This window comes from Siphateles boraxobius, unplaced genomic scaffold (genome assembly GCF_051911475.1).
Source record: "Siphateles boraxobius isolate OS27281-9 unplaced genomic scaffold, OSU_SipBor_1 25, whole genome shotgun sequence".
NCBI classification, from domain to species: Eukaryota; Metazoa; Chordata; class Actinopteri; order Cypriniformes; family Leuciscidae; genus Siphateles; species Siphateles boraxobius.
Genome location: NW_027508866.1, coordinates 32,629,413 through 32,654,385, shown reverse-complemented (window position 1 = coordinate 32,654,385; position 24,973 = coordinate 32,629,413). Strand labels below are relative to the sequence as shown.

Sequence of the window (24,973 nt, the reverse complement as noted above, 5' to 3'; positions counted from 1 at the left end):
AGATCAAGACAAGCAGTGTGGAATACAGTACCAAAAAACTGCATACTGTACACTGTCTGCATAAGTAGTGTGGTATGCTAGTACAAAATGCCTCTAATGTGCTCTTTGAGAGATACTGTACTGGGACGAAGAGATGTTGTGCTGTCTACATAATGCATGAAATGACTTTAAATTAGACATTAGAAACCTTCTGTACTGGGCGAGCGGGTGGAGAACACGTCGAAATTCACACGGTGTTCCACCAAGAGATGAAACAGCAGTCTGATGGGCGACACTGATCATCAGATCAGAGCGCAAGAACAGAAGATTCGTCTTGATCGGATATACCGTACAAAATAGCGTGGTGTCAATCAAAGCGGCCCCGCCTCCATCCTGCTCTACTGTTTATACAGTAACACATATGACCTGCTCTGTTGTTTTTGTAGACCATGCTACTGAGGACAAGCTGGAAGGGATGCATTAAGGTAAAAAAGCAAGAGTGTTTGCCCCCAAATTCTCTGACCAGCTGCTGTGTAAACCATCCCACACGCTGCATCTGCTCTATTAGCAATGACGTTTTTGCAGAAAGACTTCTGCAATATGGATGGTCTGTTCGAAGAGGATTTGGTTTGTGTGCAATGCCGAACAGAATACTATATGTCAGATACGGGTCAGAATTGCAGCAGTCTGGTCAGAGGATCCATTAGAGGCCGCAGTCATGCATCTCTCAGGGTGATGGGCAATGCCATTTTGTAGACATTTGCATTTCATGCTTTGGTGACCCAATCCTTCATGGTGTGTGTGAAACCATTCCACACTCTTTGAGTATTTTCCCCATTTGTGAACCTTTTGTCTTAAAGGGATAGTTCCCTAAAAAATGGCAATTCTGTCATCATGTACACTACCATTCAAAAGACTGGAATCGGTAAGGTTTCTTTAATGTTTTTGAAAGCACACCAAGACTTAGTAATACTGTGAAATATTATTATAATTTAAATTGACTGTTTTCTATTTTAATATGTTTTCAAATGTTATTTATATTCCTGTGATGCAAATCTGAATTTTCATCATCATTATGCTGGTCTTTAGTGTCACACGATCCTTAAGAAATCATTCTAATATGATGATTTGCTGCTCAAGAAACATTTATTATCAATGTTGGAAACAGTTGTGCTGCTTCATATTGTGGTGGAATATGATTCTGTGTTGAATAGGAACAGCATTTATTTGAAATAAAATACTTTTGTAAATGTATTTACTGTCACTTTTGATCAGTTTAATGCATCGTTCGTAAATAAAAAATACTGAATTCTTTAAAAAAACAATCATACGGACCCCAAACTTATGAACGGTAGTGTACTTGGCCTTATGATGCTCAAATTTTGGGGCTTTACAACTGCGAACACCACACACTTTTGTTGTATGGACAAAAGTAGTTTCTATACATCTCATTGTGTATCCAATAGAAAAGAAAAATCATGTTTTGAGCAACATAAGGCTGAGTAGATGATGACAGAATTGTCATTTTCGACTGAAGTGTCCTGTGATGTGTGTGTGAACCGCAGCAACAGCAGCTGCAGCAGCAGAATCTGCGGCTGTCGGACCTGTACAGAAAGTCTCAGCTGTGGAAGGGCATCGTGAGCATCAGACTAATAGAGGGTCGCAACCTCATCCCTATGGACCAGAATGGCTTCAGTGACCCTTACGTCAAGTTCAAACTAGGCCCTCAGAAGTACAAGAGTAAGGTATGAACCACTGCAGCATTTCAACATGGCAAGTTTAATAAAACATGTCCCTGGTCTTCCACGATTCAACTCCCAAAGAATTTTTTTCTTTTCTGAAAACTTTTCCTTTCTGCTGATGCTCTCGCTGCCCATTGCTGGCTTCTTGCTTTGTGTGTGTGTGTGTGTGTATGTGTCATGTTTTTGTCTGATTGTTGGTTTTCTGTGTTTCGATTATACATTTGAACATAATAGTATTTTTTACTAAATGTATGGTAATTTTTATATTGTTATGTAAATGTGTAATTTTACTCTCTTTTAGGGTGACTTTTTACCATCTGTCTAGGGACTGCAGATGAAAAATAGCCTTTTGGCTAATTCTGGCATATTGACAGAAATGTTTATTAATATGCACTGTCCCTGTAATAAATAAATAAAATAAATGTATCCAAGGAAAGGATTTATTAATCAAAAAATTATATTAATCAATAATCCTAGCCTGCATTATTTACAGCAGAATACAATAGGAAATACATCACTCACTAATGTGTTGTGAGTCCCATTCCATCTATCTATCTATCTATCTATCCATCCATCCATCCATCCATCCATCCATCCATCCATCCATCCATCCATCCATCCATCCATCCATCCATCCATCCATCCATCCATCCATCCATCCATCCATCCATCCATCCATCCATCCATCCATCCATCCATCCATCCATCCATCCATCTGTTTATCCATGTCTATATATCCCTCTGTCTGTCTGTCTATCTATCTGTTTATTTATCTCACATTATGACAACCTGAATGTCACATGAAGAACATTTCACTATAAGTATCAGCAGACCGAGGACTAGTAAAAGAATATAATTTTATTTTAGTAACTTATTATTATTATTATTATTATTATTATTATCTGTGCAAATAGACAATTCACAAGACCCTCAACCCTCAGTGGATGGAGCAGTTTGATTTGAATCTGTTTGACGAGGAGGGAGGCGTTCTGGAGATCTCGGCTTGGGACAAAGACATTGGAATGAGAGATGACTTCATCGGCCAGTGAGTGCGATTTCAAATGCTGATATTTACTTTTCTTCATGTTATCCCCATGTCTGTAACTTGAGAATCAAACCCATGATTATGCCATTGCCAGCAGTCTCTAACATTGACCTATAAGAAGTTAACGTGTCGAGGATGGTGTTTAATAATTTTAGATGTCAGCTGGACCTGTCGAAGTTGAGCCGAGAGAAGACACATAAGCTGGAACTTGAGCTGGAGGAGGATAAAGGGACGCTGGTCCTGCTGGTGACTCTCACCGCCACAGTCACCATCTCAATCTCTGACCTGTCCGTCAACCTACTAGACGACCCACACGAACGCCAGCAGATCCTTCAGAGATATGTAAGTGTGATGTCTAATTTCTGACATCGGGCTAATCGGGCTATAATTAGTACACGTCTGCTATGTATTCGCTGACAACCGGGACAATTTCATAGTGGTTGGTGTAAACCGGGACATTTTAGCGTCCTGACACGACAGTTTTTTTTTCTGGACTCTGGACACGGTTAGCATTGGTGGAAAAGAGAAATGAGAGAGACTAAGTTGTCCTCAGAAACTGGTAATGCTCCACCCTGTAGTACACTTCTGTGACCAGAAGAGGGCGTAAGATGACCACAGTCCAGTGCACTACTGGATTAACGTGGTCTCGTTCACAACTGGACGACGGTGGAGTACCTCAGAGATGAAACAAAGACAGAGAGAGAGACATCTCGCTCCTCTCAGAGTTGTCTGTCCTCTCTATTCACGGTTTGTCTTTGTCCTGCTACTGTCCCCTGGAGGGCCGGTCAGTGAACGGCTTACAGAAACTCACCACCAATGCAGACTGACCTTCTTTCATAACAGCTGCATAATGAAGATGTATTCGTGAGAGCCACCAGATAATCTGGCGTGGCGGCTCGATGGTTTTGTCTCAGTGTCCACGGCCGAGCGGCCTTGACGTGGACACAAAACTGCTCGCGGACTCTGACAGGGGATTAGAGAAAGTTAGGGCCAAAATAGAGCTGTCAGAAACATGGATGTATTACTGCTTGCTGTGAATGTAGTTCTGGGCCTCTCTGATGTGTTTTTGTTCTCGTGTTTTCAGAGTTCTCTGAGGTCTTTCTTTAACCTGAAGGATGTAGGATTCGTGCAGGTAAAGATCCTGCGGGCCGAGGGGCTGATGGCTGCTGATGTCACAGGTAAAATCACATGTCACTTCCTGTATTCATTTGTGCCTTGTGGAATAATAATCAACATTCCTATGTAAACTTTCAACATTCCATCCCTGTAAACTGGATGGTCCATAAGACTCTTTCTCAAGCATTTTTCTTAATGTTTTAGTGAGGTCAACACCTCAGTCTCTCTCTTCAGGAGGTGGAAAGATGACTGTCTGAAAGAAAGGATTTCATTTTTTTCTCACTAAAGAGTTTATCTAGTTCTTTAGGTCTGCTGTTCTCAGGAACGGCCCACACCTCATGGGTTCTGATTTCACGGTTCTTCTAATACCACACCATGGTGGACAAAGGCTTTTAAAAAGCTTTTGCACACACACACACACACACACACACTGTGATCGGTCTGTTTTCAGTGCCGCATTTTTTCAGATGACTGTTTTCTGTTTTAAAAATGTAATTTGTTCCTGTGATCAAAGCTGAATTTTCAGCATCATTACTCCAGTCTTCAGTGTCACATGATCCGTCAGAAATCATTCTAATATTATGATTCAATGCTCAAGAAAAAATGTCTGATTATTATCAATGTTGAAAACAGTTGTCCTGCTTCATATTTCTGTTTTTTCTTCTTCAGGATTCTTAGATAGTAATAGTAATCTATTTCAAATAAAACATTACAAATGTTTTTACTATCACTTTTGACTTTAAGGACCCAAAGCTTTTGAATGCTAGTATTTAGTAAATTACTGTGGAGGAAGAGAGGTAATGGTGTTGTAACATTGTTGGCCGGACTCAAACTTGGACTGTGGCACAAGACACGGCATTGAGGCTCTACCAATTTTTTTAGCTGTTTTAAAGAAATGAATCATTAATTATAATATCAAGTAAAAATACTTAACTAGAAATGATAGCTACAGAGTTCAATATTTAATTTCATGGTCCTCATTTAATGCTTACCATATTCATATCTCAGTTGGGAATTTTAAACTAAAACCTTTTGAATGTAACATTGTGTTTCAGGAAAGAGCGACCCGTTCTGCATTGCAGAGTTGTGTAACGACCGTCTGCAGACACACACGGTCTACAAGACACTGAACCCCGAGTGGAATAAAGTCTTCACCTTGTGAGTTCATTATGAATCTGCTTCTGACAGAGGACGAATTAAAATATTCACAGCTATAAATTTGTTCTGACACCTGGACTCAAACATGCAGTGGATTGTATTTACAAAACCAATAATCAGCGGCAATTTGGCTTGATTGAGTAATATATTACATGAATATGTAATATATAATACGTGCACATAATAATACATGAAAATGTATCCCATTTACTATTATAAAAATTGCCTACATTATCTTTTATCAAAATGCAATGACTTTCAAAAAGCTTGCATAACCAGGGGCATCAAAAAAATGTATGGTTACACTTTATTTATTAATGTATGGTTACACAAGTAACTTTGCAATTACATGTCGACTAACTCTCATTAGAGCATTAGTAGACTATTAGGTTAGGGTTAGCTGAATTACTACTTAGTTGCAAAGATGCTTAGTCAGTAGAATGTCGAAAGTGGGCCATAGAAATAAAGTGTTACCAAATGTTTACATTTTCTGCAGAAAATATGAATGGTGCAATAGACATCATCATGATTTTAAGATGCTATGCTTAGTTGTTGTTGCAGTATGTTTTGGGCAGGTTCTAGGTGGTTTCTTACCGGCCCAGTGACTCAAACGATGTTAGTGCCTAGTCTTTATGATATTTTGGCCCATAGATATGACATGGTTTTAGTGATTTAATGAGAGTATTACCAGTTACCTCTCAACATGAAACACATAACATTATGTCATGTCATAATCCTTGTTGCACGGTTTGATTCACTTTTGTTCAGTATCATAAATTAATTCTTCTAGTTCATCTATCAATCAAACTTTAGTCAATTATATTAAAGCACACATAAATAAAAATGCTGTATTTTTCGGTTCGCGTACCTACCCAAAGTGATAAGATAAAATAAAATTCTGCATCAAAATTTGTAGACAAGACAAGTAGTTTGTTTAGGCATGGTTTGTAAGGAATTACAAACCTGCGCACATATATTAAAACACACATAACTATAGAAGCAATTCTTAATGCGCATGTGAACGCCATCAGCGTCTATCACAGGTTCACGTTTAAAGTCTGTTTAGAGAGAACGGTGTCGTCTTAGCGGCCCCTAATTTAATAACAAATGATCATTTAGACGGAAGTGAATCAATCAAAACTAAATTTAGCTGGAAAAAACATTTTTCAAGAACCACTATAAAACTAAACCAATCTGTTACCTTAAATTATATGTTTATCTCTGTAAAGCTGCTTTGAAACAATCTACATTGTTAAAAGCGCTATATAAATGAGGATGACTTGACTGCAACAAGGAACTGGAACGGAGGAATCGATACAATGCTGTGACAAAAAAAAAAAAAACGTCTGTATACTGAGATAAGATTATTTAATGCAAGTCTACGTTTTTTTATTGACCATTTTATTGACCGCCTTTTAAAAACCAGTTGAAAGTCGATCACTTAAAAAAATTATAAAACAGCTTTTTTAAACAGCCTCATGATGTAAGATATTATTCATCACCCAATCAAATCCTTAAGTCAAGTACCACCCTGAATAATTACAAACATTTTCCCTCAGAAATACGTCAAATTATGCCATTTGAATGCGTCGATGTGTTTGATGTTGACTTTAGTATATTTATAAATGCAATATATCTCGCAATATTATAGTCAATATTAACTCTTTACCCGCCAGTGTTTTTTTTTTAAGTTTCCTGCCAGCATTTTTGATCATTTTTACAAAATGATCAAAACAAACTTTTAAACTGCTTTAATAAAAAAAAACATTTTATCCTAGGTTCATGCAGGAATGTGTTAAAAGGATAGTTCAGCCAAAAATGAAAACTCTGTCATTAATTACTCACCCTCATGTCGTTCTAAAACTGTAAGACTTTCGTTCATCTTCAGTGCACAAATGAAGATTTTTTGATGAAATCTGAGAGATTTCAGTAACACTTTACAATAAGGTTTCATTAGTTAATATTAGTTAATGTATTAACTAACCATGAGCAATACATTTGTTACTGTATTTGTTTATCTTTGTTAATGTTAGTTAATAGAAATAAAGCTGCTCATTGTTTGTTCATGTTAGTTCACAGTGCATTTGAACAAAGATTTATAAATGCTGTATAAGTGCATTTCATTATTAGTTCAAGTTAACTAATGCAGTTTACTAATATTAACTAATGAACCTTATTGTAAAGTGTTGCCGAGATTTCTGTCCCATCCATTGACAGCTACGCAACGACACTTTGACGCTTCAAAAAGTTAAACATTAAACTAATCCATATGAATTGAGCGGTTCATTCCAAATTTTCTGAAGAGACTCGATCGCTTTATATGATAAATACATTTATATGATAATTTAGGCTTTTATTCACATATAAACATTCATCAACTCACACATCAGTTGTGGTAAACGGAATCTCAACCATGTTTGCTTGACGTGCGAGAACCAATGAGGATCATTCTTGTTACGCAAGACCGAAAATCAGTATGTTCATCATATAAAGCGATCGAGTCTCTGCGGAAAATTTGGACTAAACCGCTCTATTCATATGGATTAGTTTTACGTTCTCTTTATGAACTTTTTGAAGCGTCAAAGTGGTAGTTGCCTTGCCGTCAATGGATGGACAGAAAACTCTCAGATTTCATCAAAAAGATCTTTATTTGTGTTCCGAAGACGAACAAAAGGGTGAGTAAAACATTTTTTTGATGAACTAACCCTTTTAATAGAAATATTTCTAGGTATTTTGTTTGGTGTTTGATAAAAAAACTCTCTCTTTTTAACCCCGCAGCAATGTGAAAGACATTCACTCTGTGCTGGAGATCACAGTGTACGACGAGGACAGAGATCGCAGTGCAGATTTCCTGGGTAAAGTGGCCGTCCCTTTATTAAACGTAAGTTCGCCCCATTCAAGCTTCTCCAAATTCTTAGATCCACGTGTGTTTTTAAAGGCGCTTTTATAGTCGCGTTTGAAACAAATAGCCTAGGCGGACGGCGAGATTGATGGTGGTGCGTCTTTAAAAGCGCACACAGCTGGGCCTCCCGGTGCCTGGGTAATGTCTCGATGACAGAGGGATGCTGGTAATGAGCAGGTACTTGTCAGAGTTGGGGGGGGGGGGGGGATGTGCGGCTGGCTGTTTGATGCTGCCGCTGGGAGATCAGGGGTCAGTCGTGGAGGGGGGTCCGCTGGGGCTCTGCCAGACAGCAGGCTGTCACGTCTTCTTCACACAGATCCGCAACAGCGAACAGAAGGCCTACGTCTTAAAAAACAAGGAGCTGACAGGGCCAACAAAGGGGGTCATCTTTCTCGAAGCAGACGTCATCTTCAACGCCGTAAGTGTGCGCTGGATGTTGCGTCTTTTGTTTCTGCGGTGTGTTTTTTTCACACTGTCGAATATGCAATCATTATTGATGCATAGAGAACTCCGGCACTAATTAAAACATATCATACGTGCTTCGTTTCGCTTCAAGGTGAAAGCCAGTTTGCGGACGTTCGTTCCACCAGAACAGAAGTACATCGAAGAGGAGGCCAAAGTCTCTAAACAGGTAATATGACAACAGTATAACTATTCTGTAAAAGGAATAGTTCATAAATGATGGCACCTCTGTCATTATTTACTCCCCTTTGTGTCATTCCAAACTCACATTATGAAATATAATTCTGTAAAAGACAAAGGGATCATTTTGGAAGATCATTTTCGATACAAAGACACTTTAAAGTGCTCCAAAAAGGACAAGAAACCCCAAATAGTAGTTTAGATGACTCGTGTGATGTATTAAAAATAGCAACACCAAAATGGCATTTTTGAATTGTGTATAAGAATGTGGGATAGTCGCAAGCTTCGTTGTAGGGTTTATCAGTTTTTAATCAGGATTATTATTTTACATTTTTGTTTCTCACTTTATATATATACATATAGATTCTATTTTCATTTTAGTTAAAGTTTTAATTATTTAATTATTTTGATTATTTATTATATTTATAATTTTATTATTTATTATAATTTTTATACATTTTCAGTTTTAGTTTTTTTAGTACATCAAGTAAAACTATGAAAATGAGAAATGTTTCATTTGCAACTAGCTGAAATAAAGTTTAATATTTACTTTACATTTTTTTATTTACTTTCAATTATTTTATAAAAAGTAATACAAATGTTTTATATTTTATTTTGGTTAACTATAATAAACCTGCTTTGGACGACTTAAATTGCAAAAGTCATATGGACCACTTTTATGGTGCTTTAGTGATTACTTTATTTGTTTGTTCGTGTGTGTGTGTGTGTGTGTGTGTGTGTGTGTGTGTGTGTGTGTGTGTGTGTGTGTGTGTGTGTGTGTGTGTGTGTTTGTACTTAACTATATTTTTGGACAAATTTGTACCCAGAAGTGACCAAAACCTGACAAAATCTCCAAAAACTTTCCTTTAGGACGTCCTTTGTAAAAGTGGTATAAAAATAAAGTAATTAAAGTTTTTTTTAAAATGCTAAAATGCAAAAAGTTTTGTGTGATGGGTAGGGTTAGAGTAAGGGGATAGAAGATACAGTTTGTACAGTATAAAAACCACCACGTCTATGGAGTGTGTGCGTGTGTGCGTGTGTGTGTGTGTGTGTGTGTGTGTGTTTGTGTGTGCGTGTGCGTGTGCGTGTGTGTCTGTGTGTGTGTGTGTTAGAAATCTCTACATTTGTCTTCCATAGATAAAATAAGAGCATACGGGTATGAAACAACATTAGGGGCGAGTAAATAATAAAACAGTATTTTTAGGTGAACTGTCCCTTTAATCCGATGGCTGCAATCAAATCAAAATCACCCCAACGAGGGCCGGCAGTCCCATGCCCGCCACACAATAGGCCGACGTGTTTGGGACAGGGGGCGCAAGTGCTGAATCGCAGCGTTTTCCCCCTTGCCCTGCCGCTCTAGGTGTTGAATAGAAATGTCAAGCCGGCCCTCATGAGAGGAGAGGGGCCACCCCAGAGGGCCCGGCTGCGGCTCTACGGCTGGGCCTGCTCATTGTCCTCTCTCTCAATGTGCCTGCGTGACAAAAGCGCTGAATTGGAGGGGCTGGGCTGAATCAGACGCTGTCACAAAGCTGCGCATTGAGCAGAACAGACCGATTCTTCAGTCCTTTATGCCCGTCTCAGTGAAGAGTTCAACCGTGGATTCAACCCGTATATCTAACCCCAGCTGTCAGTCACACCATCACTTATGGAGATGATTACATTTGCCTCGTTTTTTTTTTGTTTTTTTTTGATATGCTCAAGTTTTGTGCACCTTTTGGGGTGGTTTGTGTTAATCATCCTTACCAGAACATAGTTGTTTGATTTTCTTTAGTTCGGCCTTTGATGAAAGAGATAATAATATTTATCTTTCATGTTCTTTAATATTCTTTTATCTTTAATATAATAAAAAATATTAATAATGTAACTAAAAACATTTTTTTATGTTTATTCTGTAAAAAGTTTTCTGTATGTAATATTTTGTATTTATTTCGTAATATATACACGTAATATATTAAGCTGCACAGCTGTTTTCAACATTCATAATAATCAGAAATGTTTCTTAAGCAGAAAATCAGCATATTAAAATGATGTCTGAAGGATCATGTGACACTGAAGACTGGAGGAATGATGCTGAAAATTCAGCTTTGATCAAAGGAATAAATTACATTTTAAAATATATTCAAATAGAAAACAGTTAGTTTAATGTTTCACAATATTAGAGTTTTACTGTATTTTTGATCAAATAAATGCAGCATAAGAGACTTGCCAACCCCGAACTTTTGTGGGGTATTGTATTGTTTTAATATTTTGGTTGGAATACAAAATATAATAGAATTATTATGATTCTGAAAATATAGGTAAATTATTTAAAATATTTCCATGGCATTCAGTAGTATCCTCAAAGTTTAAAACTATTGTGAAAATTTACTCATAAAATATATTTTTTGATTATATGAAGGAACATGAATATTCTTTTAGTTTCAATGTCATAACATTCTATTAATATTATATATACAGAATACTGATATATATATATATATATACATATATGTGTGTGTGTGTGTGTGTGTGTGTGTGTGTGTGTGTGTGTGTGTGTATATACATTATGAACTATATGATTATATTTGGGTAATATATTGGAAATATTATTTCCAATTCCTTGGTATATTTAGGAGTATTGCCGTATAATGATCATTATTGTTTGAAGCGGGTGTGTTGTGGTTTATATCTAACAGTACGTGTTCTGGTTGAATATTCCCACATGTCAGCTGTTGCAGCAGAATTTTAACCGAGTGAAGCGCTGCATCTTCTGCCTCATTAATGTGGGCTCCTACATCAACAGCTGTTTTCAATGGGAGTCGCCCTGCAGGACTTTGTGTGCTTTCTTGGTAGGTGGCAAAACTACTTCTAAATACACACAAACAAACTGCCAAACACAGACTTATACCATTTTGATGTGACATATTCTACTCAAAGAAACTCAAACTCACTTTAGATAGATAGATAGATAGATAGATAGATAGATAGATAGATAGATAGATAGATAGATAGATAGATAGTAGTGTGAGGGTGTTTGGTGACTCTTGTGTGTTGAAGAGCTGTGATGTGTGAAGTGTGCTCATAGCTTAGCACTGAAGAACCCTTGAGCTAAATCGAGTAGATGTGATCTCTTAGACGACGTCCCGCTGTGACCTCGTGCCCGACCTCACCCCGCACCCCCGCCTGCCCGTCTCTGAACACCTCAAGAGCCCTTCACACAGTTCCCTCGAATTCACACACTCCCTCCTGTACCTGGAGGAGGCGCTGTAGACTCTCTGTCTCTCCAACAATAGATTCACATTGCTATTTTCATCTGTACCTGTTCTTGAAAATTAGCTGACCGAGATTTGACCTTCCACTTTAAAAGTGGTTTACAGCTGTGACTTGATGCCTAAAGGGATAGTTCACCCAAAAATGAAAATTCTGTCATCATTTACTCACCCTCATGTTGTTTTAAACCTGTATGAGTTTCTTTCTTCTGTTGAACACAAAAGAAGATATTTTGAAGAATGTTGGTAGCCAAACAGTTGATGGACCCCATTGTCTTTTATAGTATTTAAAAAAAATACTATCGAAGTCAAAAAACTGTCTGGTTACCAACATTTTTCAAAATATTTAAAACAAAAAATAAATTTTGTTCAATAGAAGAACTGAATTTGAAACAACATGTGGGTGAGTAAATTAATTTTCATTTTTGGGTGAACTATCCCTTTAAAGGATAGTTATACAATACTATGTATCTTTCATTACTATATACAATATATATATATATATATATATACACAGACACACATTATATACAATACAGTACAATATTGTGAAATATTACTATAATTTAAAATAACTGTTTTCTATTTTAAAGCATTTTAAAATGTAATGTATTTCCTGTGATGGCATTACTCTAAATTCTTTGATGAATAGAAAGTTCATAACAGCTTTTTTTAATATATAGAAATATTTTGTAAAAAAGGATTTTTACTGTTCACTTTTGATCGATTCAATGCATGAATAAAAGTATTATATTCTTTAAAAAAACATTTATCACCAGGTTGTCACGTAGCTTGGCAATCATAAACTTACACATTAAGGATAACAACTGTATTAGTATACTACTATATAACTATATTATATTATATAATGAATAATAATAATAAATGTTATTATTTATTGGATATTGATTATATATTAAGTGTAATACCTATATTGAACTATCTCATGGTTTATTGCTTTATTACCTTAAATTTAAGTGTATTAATGTTATTAAAAATTAGATGATATCTTAAATGTTGTAAGTTATATATTGGTATGAAGTTATCATTTGGACATTTACTTGGTGGAAAATGGAATTGCAAAACTTCTGTTAGTCCATAAAATAATTCTCTTAAATTGTCCTGATTGTTTAGATCTTTGTGGTGGTGGTTTGGAATTTCGAGATCTACATGGTACCGTTGTCCCTGCTTCTGCTGCTGACCTGGAATTACTTCCGGCTGACCTCCGGGATGGAGCCGCGCGAGGGAAGTGTGGTGAGTGTTTTCATGAGTCTAATGATTGCTAAATTTGTGACATTTATCTCGAGCTCATTTTAAGCACGTGGTCGTTTGTAGGCCGTCACAGGAAATTGAAACGTCTCCCCGAACCCAAACTAGCTTTGATTATTTGAACCAGCCATACACTATTCCAGCTCAATAAACAGCTATGTTATATTGTGCATGTTTATTTTATTTTTTTAAGATGTGTGCACAGCTGGAATTGAATGTTTTTATTCCAATTACTTCAGGTAATTAAAAGTAGCACAAATATGCGAGCTTTTAAATGTGCCATTCCACTTACCTGGTGTATTTACTTATCTCATTTTCCAATTAAATTGTGTCAAACTAATTTCATGCCATCGTGAAATGTTGCCAATCACACTAAGAGTGTGGGCAAAACTCCCTGAAAATTGATTCAATTCTAGTTGTTCAGATGGCGTGGAATGAGTGCTGATGACTTTCAATGAGCGCCATTTCTCGAGAGGGTGTTCACTTCCCAATTAAGCCATCAAAATTATAATTAAATTTTTATTCAGGAGTATCCGGTCAAAGAGTCAGTAGCGATATGCATCAGATGAATCTCAAAACAATAAAATAATAATTTTCCACTTCTTTACAAATTAAAATATGGAATTATCATATTGACCAGCATGAATTTCTAAAAAAAAAAAAATGTATCGTTTTTTTGTGAGCTGGATTTCAGCTGACGGACACATGACAGACACACAGAGAGAGTCGTTTCACTTTCAGAAGGAGATTGACACAAATATACAGTCTGTCAAAAATGTTAGTCATATACGCATGTGTTTTCATATGTGGCCTAACTGCTAATAAATGGCGGAACAGTTGCGATTAAAATGCTATCAGTCTGCATGTGATGTAACGTGAGTGTTTAAATGACTTTCTAAACTCGCTAGAGGAAAGTGTTATTGCTCAGAGGTTGATCTTTCATTGCTCAGGAGACATAAGGAAATCTTCATTTATGTTTCATTTAGATATCAACTTCGTATCAGAAGTTGAAGTTAAAATTGCTTATGGAGAAATACAAATGAGACTGTTGTTGACACAGAGTATGAATAGAAAATAGGTTTCTCATGATTGTAAAATTGTGATTTACAGGCCTGGAAAAGTCAGGAAAAATGTCAACATTTTAAAAGACTATTTTTCTAACTGATAAAAATTATTTTAAATGATTTTATTTTTATATTTTATTTATTAAATGCTATGTTTTTTATTCTTATCAAATAATATAAATGCATGCCTGGAAAGAATTTGATGATAAATGATCGAGTTAATATCAGGATCTCACTTTTGTGAATTGTGATTCAAATTTATATTGACTTCTGCAGAATTTGGTATCTCGACAAATCGGAGCGCAGTTTGAGATCTAGTCTGAAAATCTACAGGAGACGCATCTGGAATGACTGTATTTCTCAGGAGAAGCAGGAGAACAATATATATTTGCTCTCCATTTTAACTCTTTTCTCACCAGCATTTTTGATAATTTTCACAAAAGTTTCATGGCCACCAGAATATTTTGTTGTATGAATATATGAACATGCAATAGAGAGACTTACACAAAAATGCATTCTTTTTTTTATCAACACTTAAATGTTGGCAAGTTTCATAAAAAAAGCAACATTTTGATCAAAAAGCTGAGAAAATTGCGTTTTTGTCAAAGACCGTCCAGACCGGATTCAGAACGATGATCGAAACACAGATGGACTAAATCGAGTCCATCAACACCCCCAAAGCTTCACCGTCCTACAGCTCGTCCTGGGTCGACATTTCATTCAATAACATTAGGCAGTTTTAATTTATATGCTGTTTAATGTTGATGATTGCGTTATTTTACATATGCATCTGCTTACATATGATATCGCTACTGATATCTATAGTTTCAGTCAGTACTCGCAGATTCAGTACTCTTTAAAAAGATGTCATGGTGCCCCCAATTGTATAACAGTGAAAACACAGAAAGTCGGATTTCTTTCAATGGTGGGGAAAGAGTTAAACTCACTCCTGCTTTTCCTAGCAGAAGATTCCTTTTCCAGATCCCATTTGTGATTTTTCTTATTGTTGGTTCATAGCAAGCGATGGAGGACCTTCTTGAGGATGTGGATGAAGAATATGACAAAGATGACAAGGTAACCATACATTTAATTATTTCCTGATTTACTCATTAAGACTCTTCTTTCCCCTTGGTGACACGCAGTATGAGAGGATCTCTCCTGGCCGAAGGAAATCTAGCCTTGTTTCTCTAGAATAGCACTATCGTTCGTGGTCTCGTGCGTTAGCTGAAGCTCTACGGGACAGCTAAAGGTTGGTGCACGGACACTCAGTTTAATATGTGTCAGTGCTTTAGTTTAATTGCACCTGAGGCTTGCGTTGCCAAATATACTCAACATATCCCAGATGTTTAAGTCCAGCCGTTCTTCGCGTTCCCATAACCCTTTGTGCGCCACAAGGCAGCCATTAGCGGCCTGACCTTTGACCCTGGGAGCTAACTTGGGTATTTTGGCACAAATGACCCAGACACCTGTTTTCCATTCATAAGGACCCCTCATAGGCCCGGGCTAAGCCTGGACATATGTTTGCACTTAGCTTACCGCCGGCTGGTCATGAAAATACGCCAAGGGTTGGTATCGCTCTTTAAGCTTTCAGAAATTATACCTGTTAATTTATGGGGACAATTGATTTGTTGAACTCCGACTCTATAAGTTGTCGGAGAAAGAATAACACATCTTGCAGCCCGTCCCACTGATTTTCCATCCGACCCGTCGCAGGTGAGGCCTGGGGTTCAGAATAAATGCTGTCGTTATTGCGTATGCGTTTGTGTACAAGGGCAACATGAGAAAAAACACAAGCTAGCATGGTTTGAATCGATAGTATTTTGTTGAAAAATTAGGTTTAGAACGTTAAATACCCTATAAAATTGTGTAATTCAAAATCACGTGTTGACGTATTTCCTGTTGACACAGGAAGTTGGGGTGGGAGATATTGAAGGGCTCTTCAGTTAACATACTTTAGTTTAAAAAAAGTCTCTTCTGCTCGCCAAGGCTGCATTTATGTGATCAAAATACAGTAATATTGTGAAATATTATTATTCAGTGTCTCATGATCCTTCAGAATTCATTCTAATATGCTGATTTGATGCTCAAGAAATATTTCTGATTATTATCAATGTTGAAAACAGTTGTGCTGCTTAATATTTCGGTGGAAACTGTGACACATTGTCAGGATTCTTTGATAAATAGAAAGTTAAAAAACAGCATTTATTTGAAATATAATTTTTTTGTAATGTTATGAATGTCTTTACTGTCAATTTTGATCAATTTAATGCGTCCTAATAAAAGTATTAATTTCTTTTAAAAAAAATCTTACCAAACTTTTGAACAATAGTGTAATTATTTATTGATCATTATATAAAATCCCTATACTGAACTGCCTCTCGTGTTGCTTTACTATCAATTGTATTTTATACATTAACTATAGCAGATATCTTTATTATAAAGTAGTAACTTATTTATTATTATGAAAGGACTGGGAATTTTTATCATATGGACATTTACTAGTAAATGGAATTGCAGCCTGACTATTTTGCTATTTGCTATTGAAAATATATTTATGTTTTTGGTCCATTATCTCAGAAGAAAACTTAAAATTTGAACTCTCAACAATTTATAACATACTCAAAAACGCTAAGAACAATTAGAAAAAACAAACACCAGGATATGAACAAAATCATCACAATTTGAATTTGATTGGCCAATATTTAAAATGTAACTTTTAAGATTTCCATTAGAATTTGATTGAGATTAATTTAGATCTAATGTTTAATATGATTCTGTTTGGTTCCAAGGAATTGTGTGTCGTTCAGAGGACCTCTTTTCCATATTAATGAAGCTGCGGTTGGGATTGGAGACTCGCTGCTTTTGTGTTTAGCTACACCGACTAACCTTTTAGTCAAAAGAGAAGAGACACCAGCTAGCAAACGAAAGCTTCCCCACCCCCACGTCTTTCATTTCTCAAAACAACTAAACTCATATTACCTTACTAGACGATTTACTACAGACCTAAGCACAACTATCAAATATTTGCAAGTACATACGACTCAAAATGAATTCTAACTAGCCGGGTGTTGTGCACTCAAACAACAGGACTCGGAAAAAAAGAGCTTCTTGGACAAATTCTACGCGGTTCAAGATGTGATCGTAACGGTTCAGAACGCTCTGGATGAAGTGGCTTGCGTTGGGGAACGAGTGAAGAAGTGAGAAGTTTGGATGTTATTTCATACCTTTGTAGCTTCCTTATTGTATTGATTACATGTAATGAATGCATTGTTTTATATTCATTCTCATGCTGTTCTTCTCTTTTTTTAGCACCTTTAACTGGTCTGTGCCTTTTCTGAGCTGGTTAGCCATAACAGTGCTATGTGCCGTTGCCACTCTAATATACTTCATCCCACTACGGTACATTGTGCTGGCCTGGGGTGAGAAATCCTATTGCTCTTGTGTATTAAACACTTTTCCAATGGTTTGCCATTCATTCAAATGATTGCTTAGTCTGTTGAAAAGAGTAATTACACAGTACTGTTTATATATATGTCCAAAACTACAGGTGTTCGGTTGATCTAGATCAGATGCATTTCTCTAAAGTAGGGATGCACAATATATCAGTCACCATATCGACATCAACCAATATATGTTCATTTTTAATGTTATCGTAATCTGGCCAATTAAAAAATTGGGCAAATATATTAAAGCTGATAAATAATGGATTATTTCCTTCAGCTGAGACACTTGATGCCACTTCAGTTCGTCATGGTGGTTTTGAATTGCTCTAAATATGATTGAAATCGCCTCAAAAAAGGAAAATACAGTTAAGTGCAATATGTGCAGCTTAAGTCTGTTATATAGGCTACATAAAATTAGAATGAGAACATAATTGTGTGCTTGGGACTAATGGTGAGACTTTTGTTTTATTTAGATTTATCGGCCAATATATCGTTTATGGGGTTTCGAATGTAAAGAATTTGCGGTTATCGGTATAGGCCAAAAAGTTAATATTGGTGCATCCCTACTCTGAAGGCTTTTACATAAGCAATGTTCTTGCATTCAGGTGATTTACTAGGATATGAACAATATGCATGTCCCACACAGGTATCAATAAATTCACCAAAAAACTGCGGGCCCCCTACAGCATTGAGAACAACGAGCTGTTGGACTTTCTGTCTAGAGTCCCATCAGACATTCAGATGGTAAGTGTTTGATAAGTGACACATTTCCATTCTTTTGCACATGATTCACAACTCATTTGTGCAAAATCTCCTCTTCAGGTTCAGTACAAAGAGCTCAAACCAGAGAACACTCAGAGTCCCACCAGGAAAAGGAGGAACAACCCCAGATAGATACTTTACATTTGTATTCAACAGCCTCCAAAGAACTGCTCACGGAAAATACACTGTGCAAAGACTTTAAAAAGGATATTCATATCGTTTCTATCATTACGTAAATTGCACAAATATAATAGCACAAAAATCAATTGTTGTTCATAAAATGTACTTCTATTATTTATATGCCCATTTTTACTCACAATCAGTGTCTTGAACATTTTTATAAAAAGAGCACAGTAAAATACATGGGGGAAAATGTTGCAAGCTGAATTTGAACTTGCATAGCCCACGTGAGCACCACAGCTCAAAAAACATGTGCCTACCACTTGGTCATAGCTCCAACAAAGTAGTCTTTTTAAATGTTACTTTTTCAATCAGTCGAGTCTATATAATGTGGTTTCGAGTGAAAAATAACAGCTTGAGAGTGTTTAGCTTTCACAGACTTCTGCACAATTGAATGTAGTGTATGCAACTAGTTCAACATCAGCTCTGACCACAGCAGGTTTTCTAGAAAACGCCCCCAAAACTTTACAGTGAACTTTGCACCATTGAGGTTGCTGTTCATATCATAATTATTTTATCCACAAGCACATATTTTATAGAGAAACTGCATGCTGTGCATCTGAATCGAAATAATATATGTGTGCATGGAAAAAGGTGACTGTAAATATACAATGTGGATGTTAACATTATTTATGTATATATATCTGGACGTTGACAGATAAGCTATATGATAAATGATGAAACTGTGTTTTATTGTAATATTTGTACATTATGTTGCTTGTTAATGAGATGAAATGTTTCTTCATGGTATATGAGCATGTATAATCCTTAACCAGATATACTCGAGAAGAATAATTATTATTATTTGGAAAACTTTTTACAATGAGAACGTGTGCTGATTCAAAGAAAAAAATCAGCGTGTTTGAATTTGCATGTTCATACAGGGCTGGAACCAACCAATGAAAACCGCTCTCTGTTAACTTATGGTTATTTATGTTTTTGTATTTATTGCTCTTCTGAAGTCAAAATTGTCATGATGAAACATCTAAACAAGAAATCACATTTGCAACCTATTTTACTTCTGTAAAACTGAAAAACTTGATTTTATCCATCAGAAATTTATTGGATCAACACTCAATATGACAACTTTTTTATTTGCCACAATGTGCACCAATGCCACATACACAATAAGACCAGGAATGTGTATTAAAAGAGTAAATAGGGACCATTTTGATTTCATGTTGACTTTTAAGTAACCACACCCCAAAGAAGAAAATAAATGAATGAATTAAAAACAAATTAACACATGCAATTAAACATGGTGCCAAGGGGTTTAAAGTGTATATGGCATTGCATAATCCAGTATTTACTCCTCGTGTAAAATGTAGATTGTTAATCATTTGTCCAAGAGCATCCAATTAACTAATCCAGATTAGAGATACAGTATGTGTGAAGTGATGCATTTTTCGGGGAGGGACAGTAAGAGATAATGAATGAGTCATCAGGTGGAGTTTTGTGTCTACATTAACACGTTCATATGGGCAACTGGAGGGTCCATCTCCCAGTTACAAATGAAAGGTTTATAATTAGTTTCTTTAATCTCTGCCTTATTAAATAAATGCTTCTTTGGGAATCAGGACAGACTAATTGAGCTATGAAGGGCATCTTTTTAAAGTAGCAAAAGAGCAGTCTCTCTCATGGCCTGGGCTTTTAAAGGAGATTAATGAGAATTTTAAACGGTCTTGGGTTTCCCTTCTCACTCCACTTCAATAAAGACCAATGACATTCTCCACAGTGTTTCCATTGATGGTTTAAAGATCCAGAAGAACACAGATGGTTGGTAAACTCAGCTGTACAATCGGTACACTAAAAAAAGGGAATTTTTTTTTTTTTATCGTACTACAGTCAATAATGTTTAAGTGCCAAACTTTCCTAACATAAGAGAAGTTGCTATTGCACAATTAATGTCAAGTTCAACAACAGATCTATATGTAAAGACTTGACTGCTGTGTCGGTTTTTGCATTTTCAGCGGTCTCTGGGTGAATCTCATGAAAACATGTTCAGGTTACATTTCCTTTCAAATCTAAAGGAAAAATTAGACATTATATTTTGCATTAAATAAATAAAGCCCACATTAGGACAATACATTTTACATTACTGCAGTATACTATGTTTAGTTTTATTGTTTTATATATTTTGAAATTTAAATCAAATTAATAAATTATATATATATATATATACATATATATATATATATATATATATATATATATATATATATATATGTATATATACTAGTGCTGTCAAATTGATTAATCGTTAAATTGCAGTAAGTGGACTTTTTTGTGTTGCATCAATCAAAATGAAATGAGGGGAAATGTGCTTAATTGGTAAAATGGTACTAAAAATGGTTTGCATTTAAATGTGTTGTATCCATGACACATATGAGTGATTTTGCATTTTAGCAAAATATAATTTTATAAAATATGACATTTCTTTCTTTTGAATCTGGTTTGAAATATGATCCAGACATTTAGTGAGATTAACCTGTCTGTATTGACCGAATACTGATATTAAATATTGACTATTGAAAGTATGCATTAATATACAGTTTAAAAATAACAGAAAAGAAAACAAACTTTCCCTTTCGTAGTCACTCCGAGTTACGTCGGATGACGACGAATGGGGGTTTCGCCTAGAAAGCCAATCATCTTCGTGTATTACAAAACGAGCCAATGGCGATGAAATGCCTTGGGTCTGCGGAATTTGCATAGCATATCTCCGCCCCACCACGTGGGTATAAAAGGAGGACGCCAGCAACATGCAGACATGCAGAAGCCAAGAGCTTCTCTTCACTCCACAAGCCAAATCCTGAGTTTTCTGTGACATCATCTTCTTCGAGACGAGCGAACTCTCCGGTGTTGGTGTGACGGCGGTACCCAGCGAGTTTCACATTGCCTGCGATCTGAGCAGTGATCTGCCAGTCTGTGTGCTTCTCCCTGGTCGCCTCAGCATCGCTGAGTTTTTCCTCTCTAAAAGAGCTGCACGTGGCACGTCTTTTTAAAGATGTCTCGCCCGTGTTCTTCTGGGTGCGGTCGATTCCTGTCTTCCTTTGATGGGCACAATCGCTGCTTTGCGTGTTCGGGCTTAGAGCACGCTAAAGCAGCGCTTGTGGATGACTCATGTTCCTTCTGTGGGAACATGGCCATCGCAACACTAAGGTCGAGACTCAATGATCTCATTCGAGAGAGAGTCCCCTCATCCATACCCCGATCTACACCCTCCACGAGAGGTGGTACTTCGGCTGGTGGACAGGGTGACTTGAGGGTGACGGTGTGGAACAATCCGACGATGCGTCCTCGGACCACGCCCCCCTCTACAGTGTTGCAACCCGCGAGCTCTGCGGTGATTCTACCGGGTCCATCTACTGATGCCCCGCGTGTTTCATTCGGCGCTCCAGAGGAGGACTCGATGTCGATCGCGGCATCACAAGGCGGGCAGGAGTCATCGGGAAGTGACGATGCGGCTGCGTTGCCTCCTTCTGGAGTACCAGCGTTGCCCTATCAGATCCCGAGATGACGGCCATGCTCTCCCGGGACGCCGCGAGCATCGGGCTTGAGTGGAACCCTCCGCCCTGCCCTGAGCGCTCGCGGTTGGATGACTGGTTTTTGGGTGCGGCTGCCGCCTCACTGGCACAGCCAACCCCAATACCATACTTCCAGGAAGTGCAATGAGGAACTGGCGAAGTCATGGAAGGCTCCCTTGACCTCCCGTGTACGTTCGTCAGCTTTCTCCGCCTTTCCCCCCCTCGATAGAGAGCGGTCCCACTGAAATTGTTTCAGAGGCTCCTGGGGCATATGGCATCAGCAGCCGCGGCAACGCCGCTCGGATTGCTTCATATGAGACCGCTTCAGCTGTGGCTTCGCGATCGAGTCCCGAGGTGGGCATGGCATCATGGCATGCTCCGAGTTCCAGTAACTCCGACCTGCCGTCAGACTTTCACCCCGTGGAGGAACCTCAGCTTTCTACGGGCCAGTGTTCCCCTAGAACGAGTTTCCAGGCATGTTGTTGTCTCCACAGATGCCTCTTCCACGGGCTGGGGCGCCATGTGCAACGGACATGCTGCCGCGGGCTCCTGGACAGGACCCCAGCGCCGTCTGTATGTCAATTGCCTCGAGTTGCTGGCAGTACGCCTTGCCCTGCACCGTTTCCGCACGTTGCTCAAGGGTCAACACGTACTAGTCCGTTCAGACAATACCGCGAATGTAGCGTACATCAACCGTCAGGGTGGTCTACGCTCCCGCCGTATGTCGCAACTCGCACGCCACCTCCTCTTATGGAGTCAGAAGCACCTGAGGTCCTTTCGTGCTATCTACATTCCAGAGATCGGAACTTTGCAGCCGACGAGCTGTCACGGTTTCGACCCGTCCCCGGCAAATGGCGACTCCATCCCCAGTCGGTCCAGCTGATCTGGGACCAGTTCGGGGACGCACAGATAGACCTGTTTGCCTCCCACGACTCATCCCATTGCGCCCTGTATTACTCCCTGTCCGAGGGTACCCTCGGCACTGATGCACTGGCGCACAGCTGGCCGCGGGGCCTACGCAAATATGCTTTTCCCCCAGTGAGCCTTCTCGCACGGACCCTGTGCAAGATCAAGGAGGACGAGGAGCAGGTCATTCTGGTCGCGCCGTACTGGCCCGCCCGGACCTGGTTCTCCGAACTGATACTCCTCCTTGGCCAATTCCTCTGAGGAAGGATCTCCTTTCTCAGAGACGAGGCACCCTCTGGCACCCTCGACCCGATCTTTGGAGGCTCCACGTGTGGCTCCTGGACGGGACGAGGCAGGTTTGAGTACCCTGCCACCTGCGGTGGCGGCTACCATCACTTCCGCTAGAGCATCGTCCACATGACATGTCTATGCGTCGAAGTGGAACCTCTTCGTCAACTGGTGCTCTTCTCGCCGAGAAGACCCCAGGAGATGCCCGATCACTGTCGTGCTTTCCTTCCTGCAAGATGGGCTGGAGCAAAGGCTGTCTCCCTCCACCCTGAAGGTGTATGTGGCCGCTATCGCCGCATATCACGAAGCAATTGTAGGTAAGTCTCTGGGGAAGCACGACCTGATCGTCAGGTTCCTGAGAGGAGCGAGGAGACTGAATCCTCCTCGTCCTCCTCTCTTTCCCTCTTGGGACCTCTCTGTGGTGTTAAATGCCTTACAGAGGCCTCCCTTTGAGCCTCTGCAATCAGTTGAGCTTAAATTCCTGTCTATAAAGACAGCGCTCCTGGTTGCATTGGCCTCCATCAAGAGGGTAGGGGACCTGCACGCATTCTCCGTTGACGAAGCGTGCCTGGAATTCGGGCCCGGTAATTCTCACGTGATCCTGAGACTCCGGCCGGGATATGTGCCCAAGGTTCCCACCACTCCCTTCCGGACCAGGTGGTGAACCTGCATGCGCTGCCCCTGGAGGAGGCAGACCCAGCCTTGGCACTGCTCTGTCCAGTACCTCCGTGCCTACGTAGACAGGGACGCAGTGTTTCAGGACCTCAGACCAGCTCTTTGTCTGTTATGGTGGGAGACTGAAGGGAAAGGCTCTCTCAAAGCAGAGGTTGTCCCACTGGATAGTGGACGCCATTGCTTTGGCTTACCAACAGCAAGGCCGACCGTGCCCCCTTGGTGTGACAGCCCACTCCACCCGGAGTGTGGCTTCCTCTTGGGCTCTAGCGCATGGCGCCTCGCTGGCAGACATCTGTAGAGCTGGAGGCTGGGCGACACCCAACACATTCGCCAGATTTTATAATCTCCGAGTGGAGCCTGTGTCCTCTCGTGTACTCGCTTCAGTCAGCTAGTACTGGACCCACTCAGGTGTCTTCGCTTGCTCGCCATTCCACTCCACGGACTGGATACGTGCGATTATTCCTCAGGTGAGCCTTCCACTCTGAAGCCCTGTGTTCCTCCAGCACTGTTGACGCTGGCGCCAGTGTCTATTGCCTGTGCGTCGGCTAGGTGCCTCCGTGTGCATGGTTCCTCCCTGAGTAACCCCCACATGTGTATTTCCACTGTAAGCCTCCTTGAGCATGTGTCTTTCCCTTGGCAAGCCAACTTGCCACTCCTGGAGTTGAAAGTTGCCACCCCTCGGGCTGGTCACTCCAGCGTTCCTCCATATGAAGCCCTGTGGCCATATGTGTGTTCTTAAGTCCTCCCTACAGGTAGGCATGCTGTGGCATATCTCCTCTGAGATATGCTTCCCAGTGTACCTTGGTATTCCTGTGTTAAGTAGGACTCCTTCGTCCGTGCCAGTATCACGACAGGGGGATAAGACTTTCGCAGGGCACTGGAAGACAGCTGTGAAGGTGGTGTGATTTCACGGGGACCCCCATTCGTCTTGGTTACGTATGTAACCCTCGTTCCCTGAGTAAGGAACGGAGACGTTACGTCTCCCTGCCACTTCCGCTGTACCGCTGGGTAGACGCCTGAGTTCAGT

At 39.2% G+C, this 24,973-nt stretch overlaps 1 protein-coding gene across 1 annotated transcript in view; it reads left to right on the top strand.

Moving 5' to 3' along the window:
- Window positions 1–20,280, top strand: part of mctp1b (multiple C2 domains, transmembrane 1b) — a 49,415-nt gene extending 29,135 nt beyond the window's left edge. Inside the window, exons 6-20 of the mRNA XM_077243594.1 lie at window positions 1,545–1,724; window positions 2,636–2,766; window positions 2,922–3,108; window positions 3,851–3,944; window positions 4,938–5,040; window positions 7,819–7,921; window positions 8,259–8,360; window positions 8,499–8,573; window positions 11,293–11,412; window positions 12,967–13,086; window positions 15,183–15,239; window positions 17,253–17,362; window positions 17,475–17,584; window positions 18,255–18,352; window positions 18,431–20,280. Of these exons, the coding sequence (XP_077099709.1) occupies window positions 1,545–1,724; window positions 2,636–2,766; window positions 2,922–3,108; window positions 3,851–3,944; window positions 4,938–5,040; window positions 7,819–7,921; window positions 8,259–8,360; window positions 8,499–8,573; window positions 11,293–11,412; window positions 12,967–13,086; window positions 15,183–15,239; window positions 17,253–17,362; window positions 17,475–17,584; window positions 18,255–18,352; window positions 18,431–18,502 (1,662 nt within the window). The 3' untranslated portion in view covers window positions 18,503–20,280. The remainder of the gene's footprint in view (window positions 1–1,544; window positions 1,725–2,635; window positions 2,767–2,921; window positions 3,109–3,850; window positions 3,945–4,937; window positions 5,041–7,818; window positions 7,922–8,258; window positions 8,361–8,498; window positions 8,574–11,292; window positions 11,413–12,966; window positions 13,087–15,182; window positions 15,240–17,252; window positions 17,363–17,474; window positions 17,585–18,254; window positions 18,353–18,430) is intronic.
- Window positions 20,281–24,973: the final 4,693 nt, after the last annotated feature.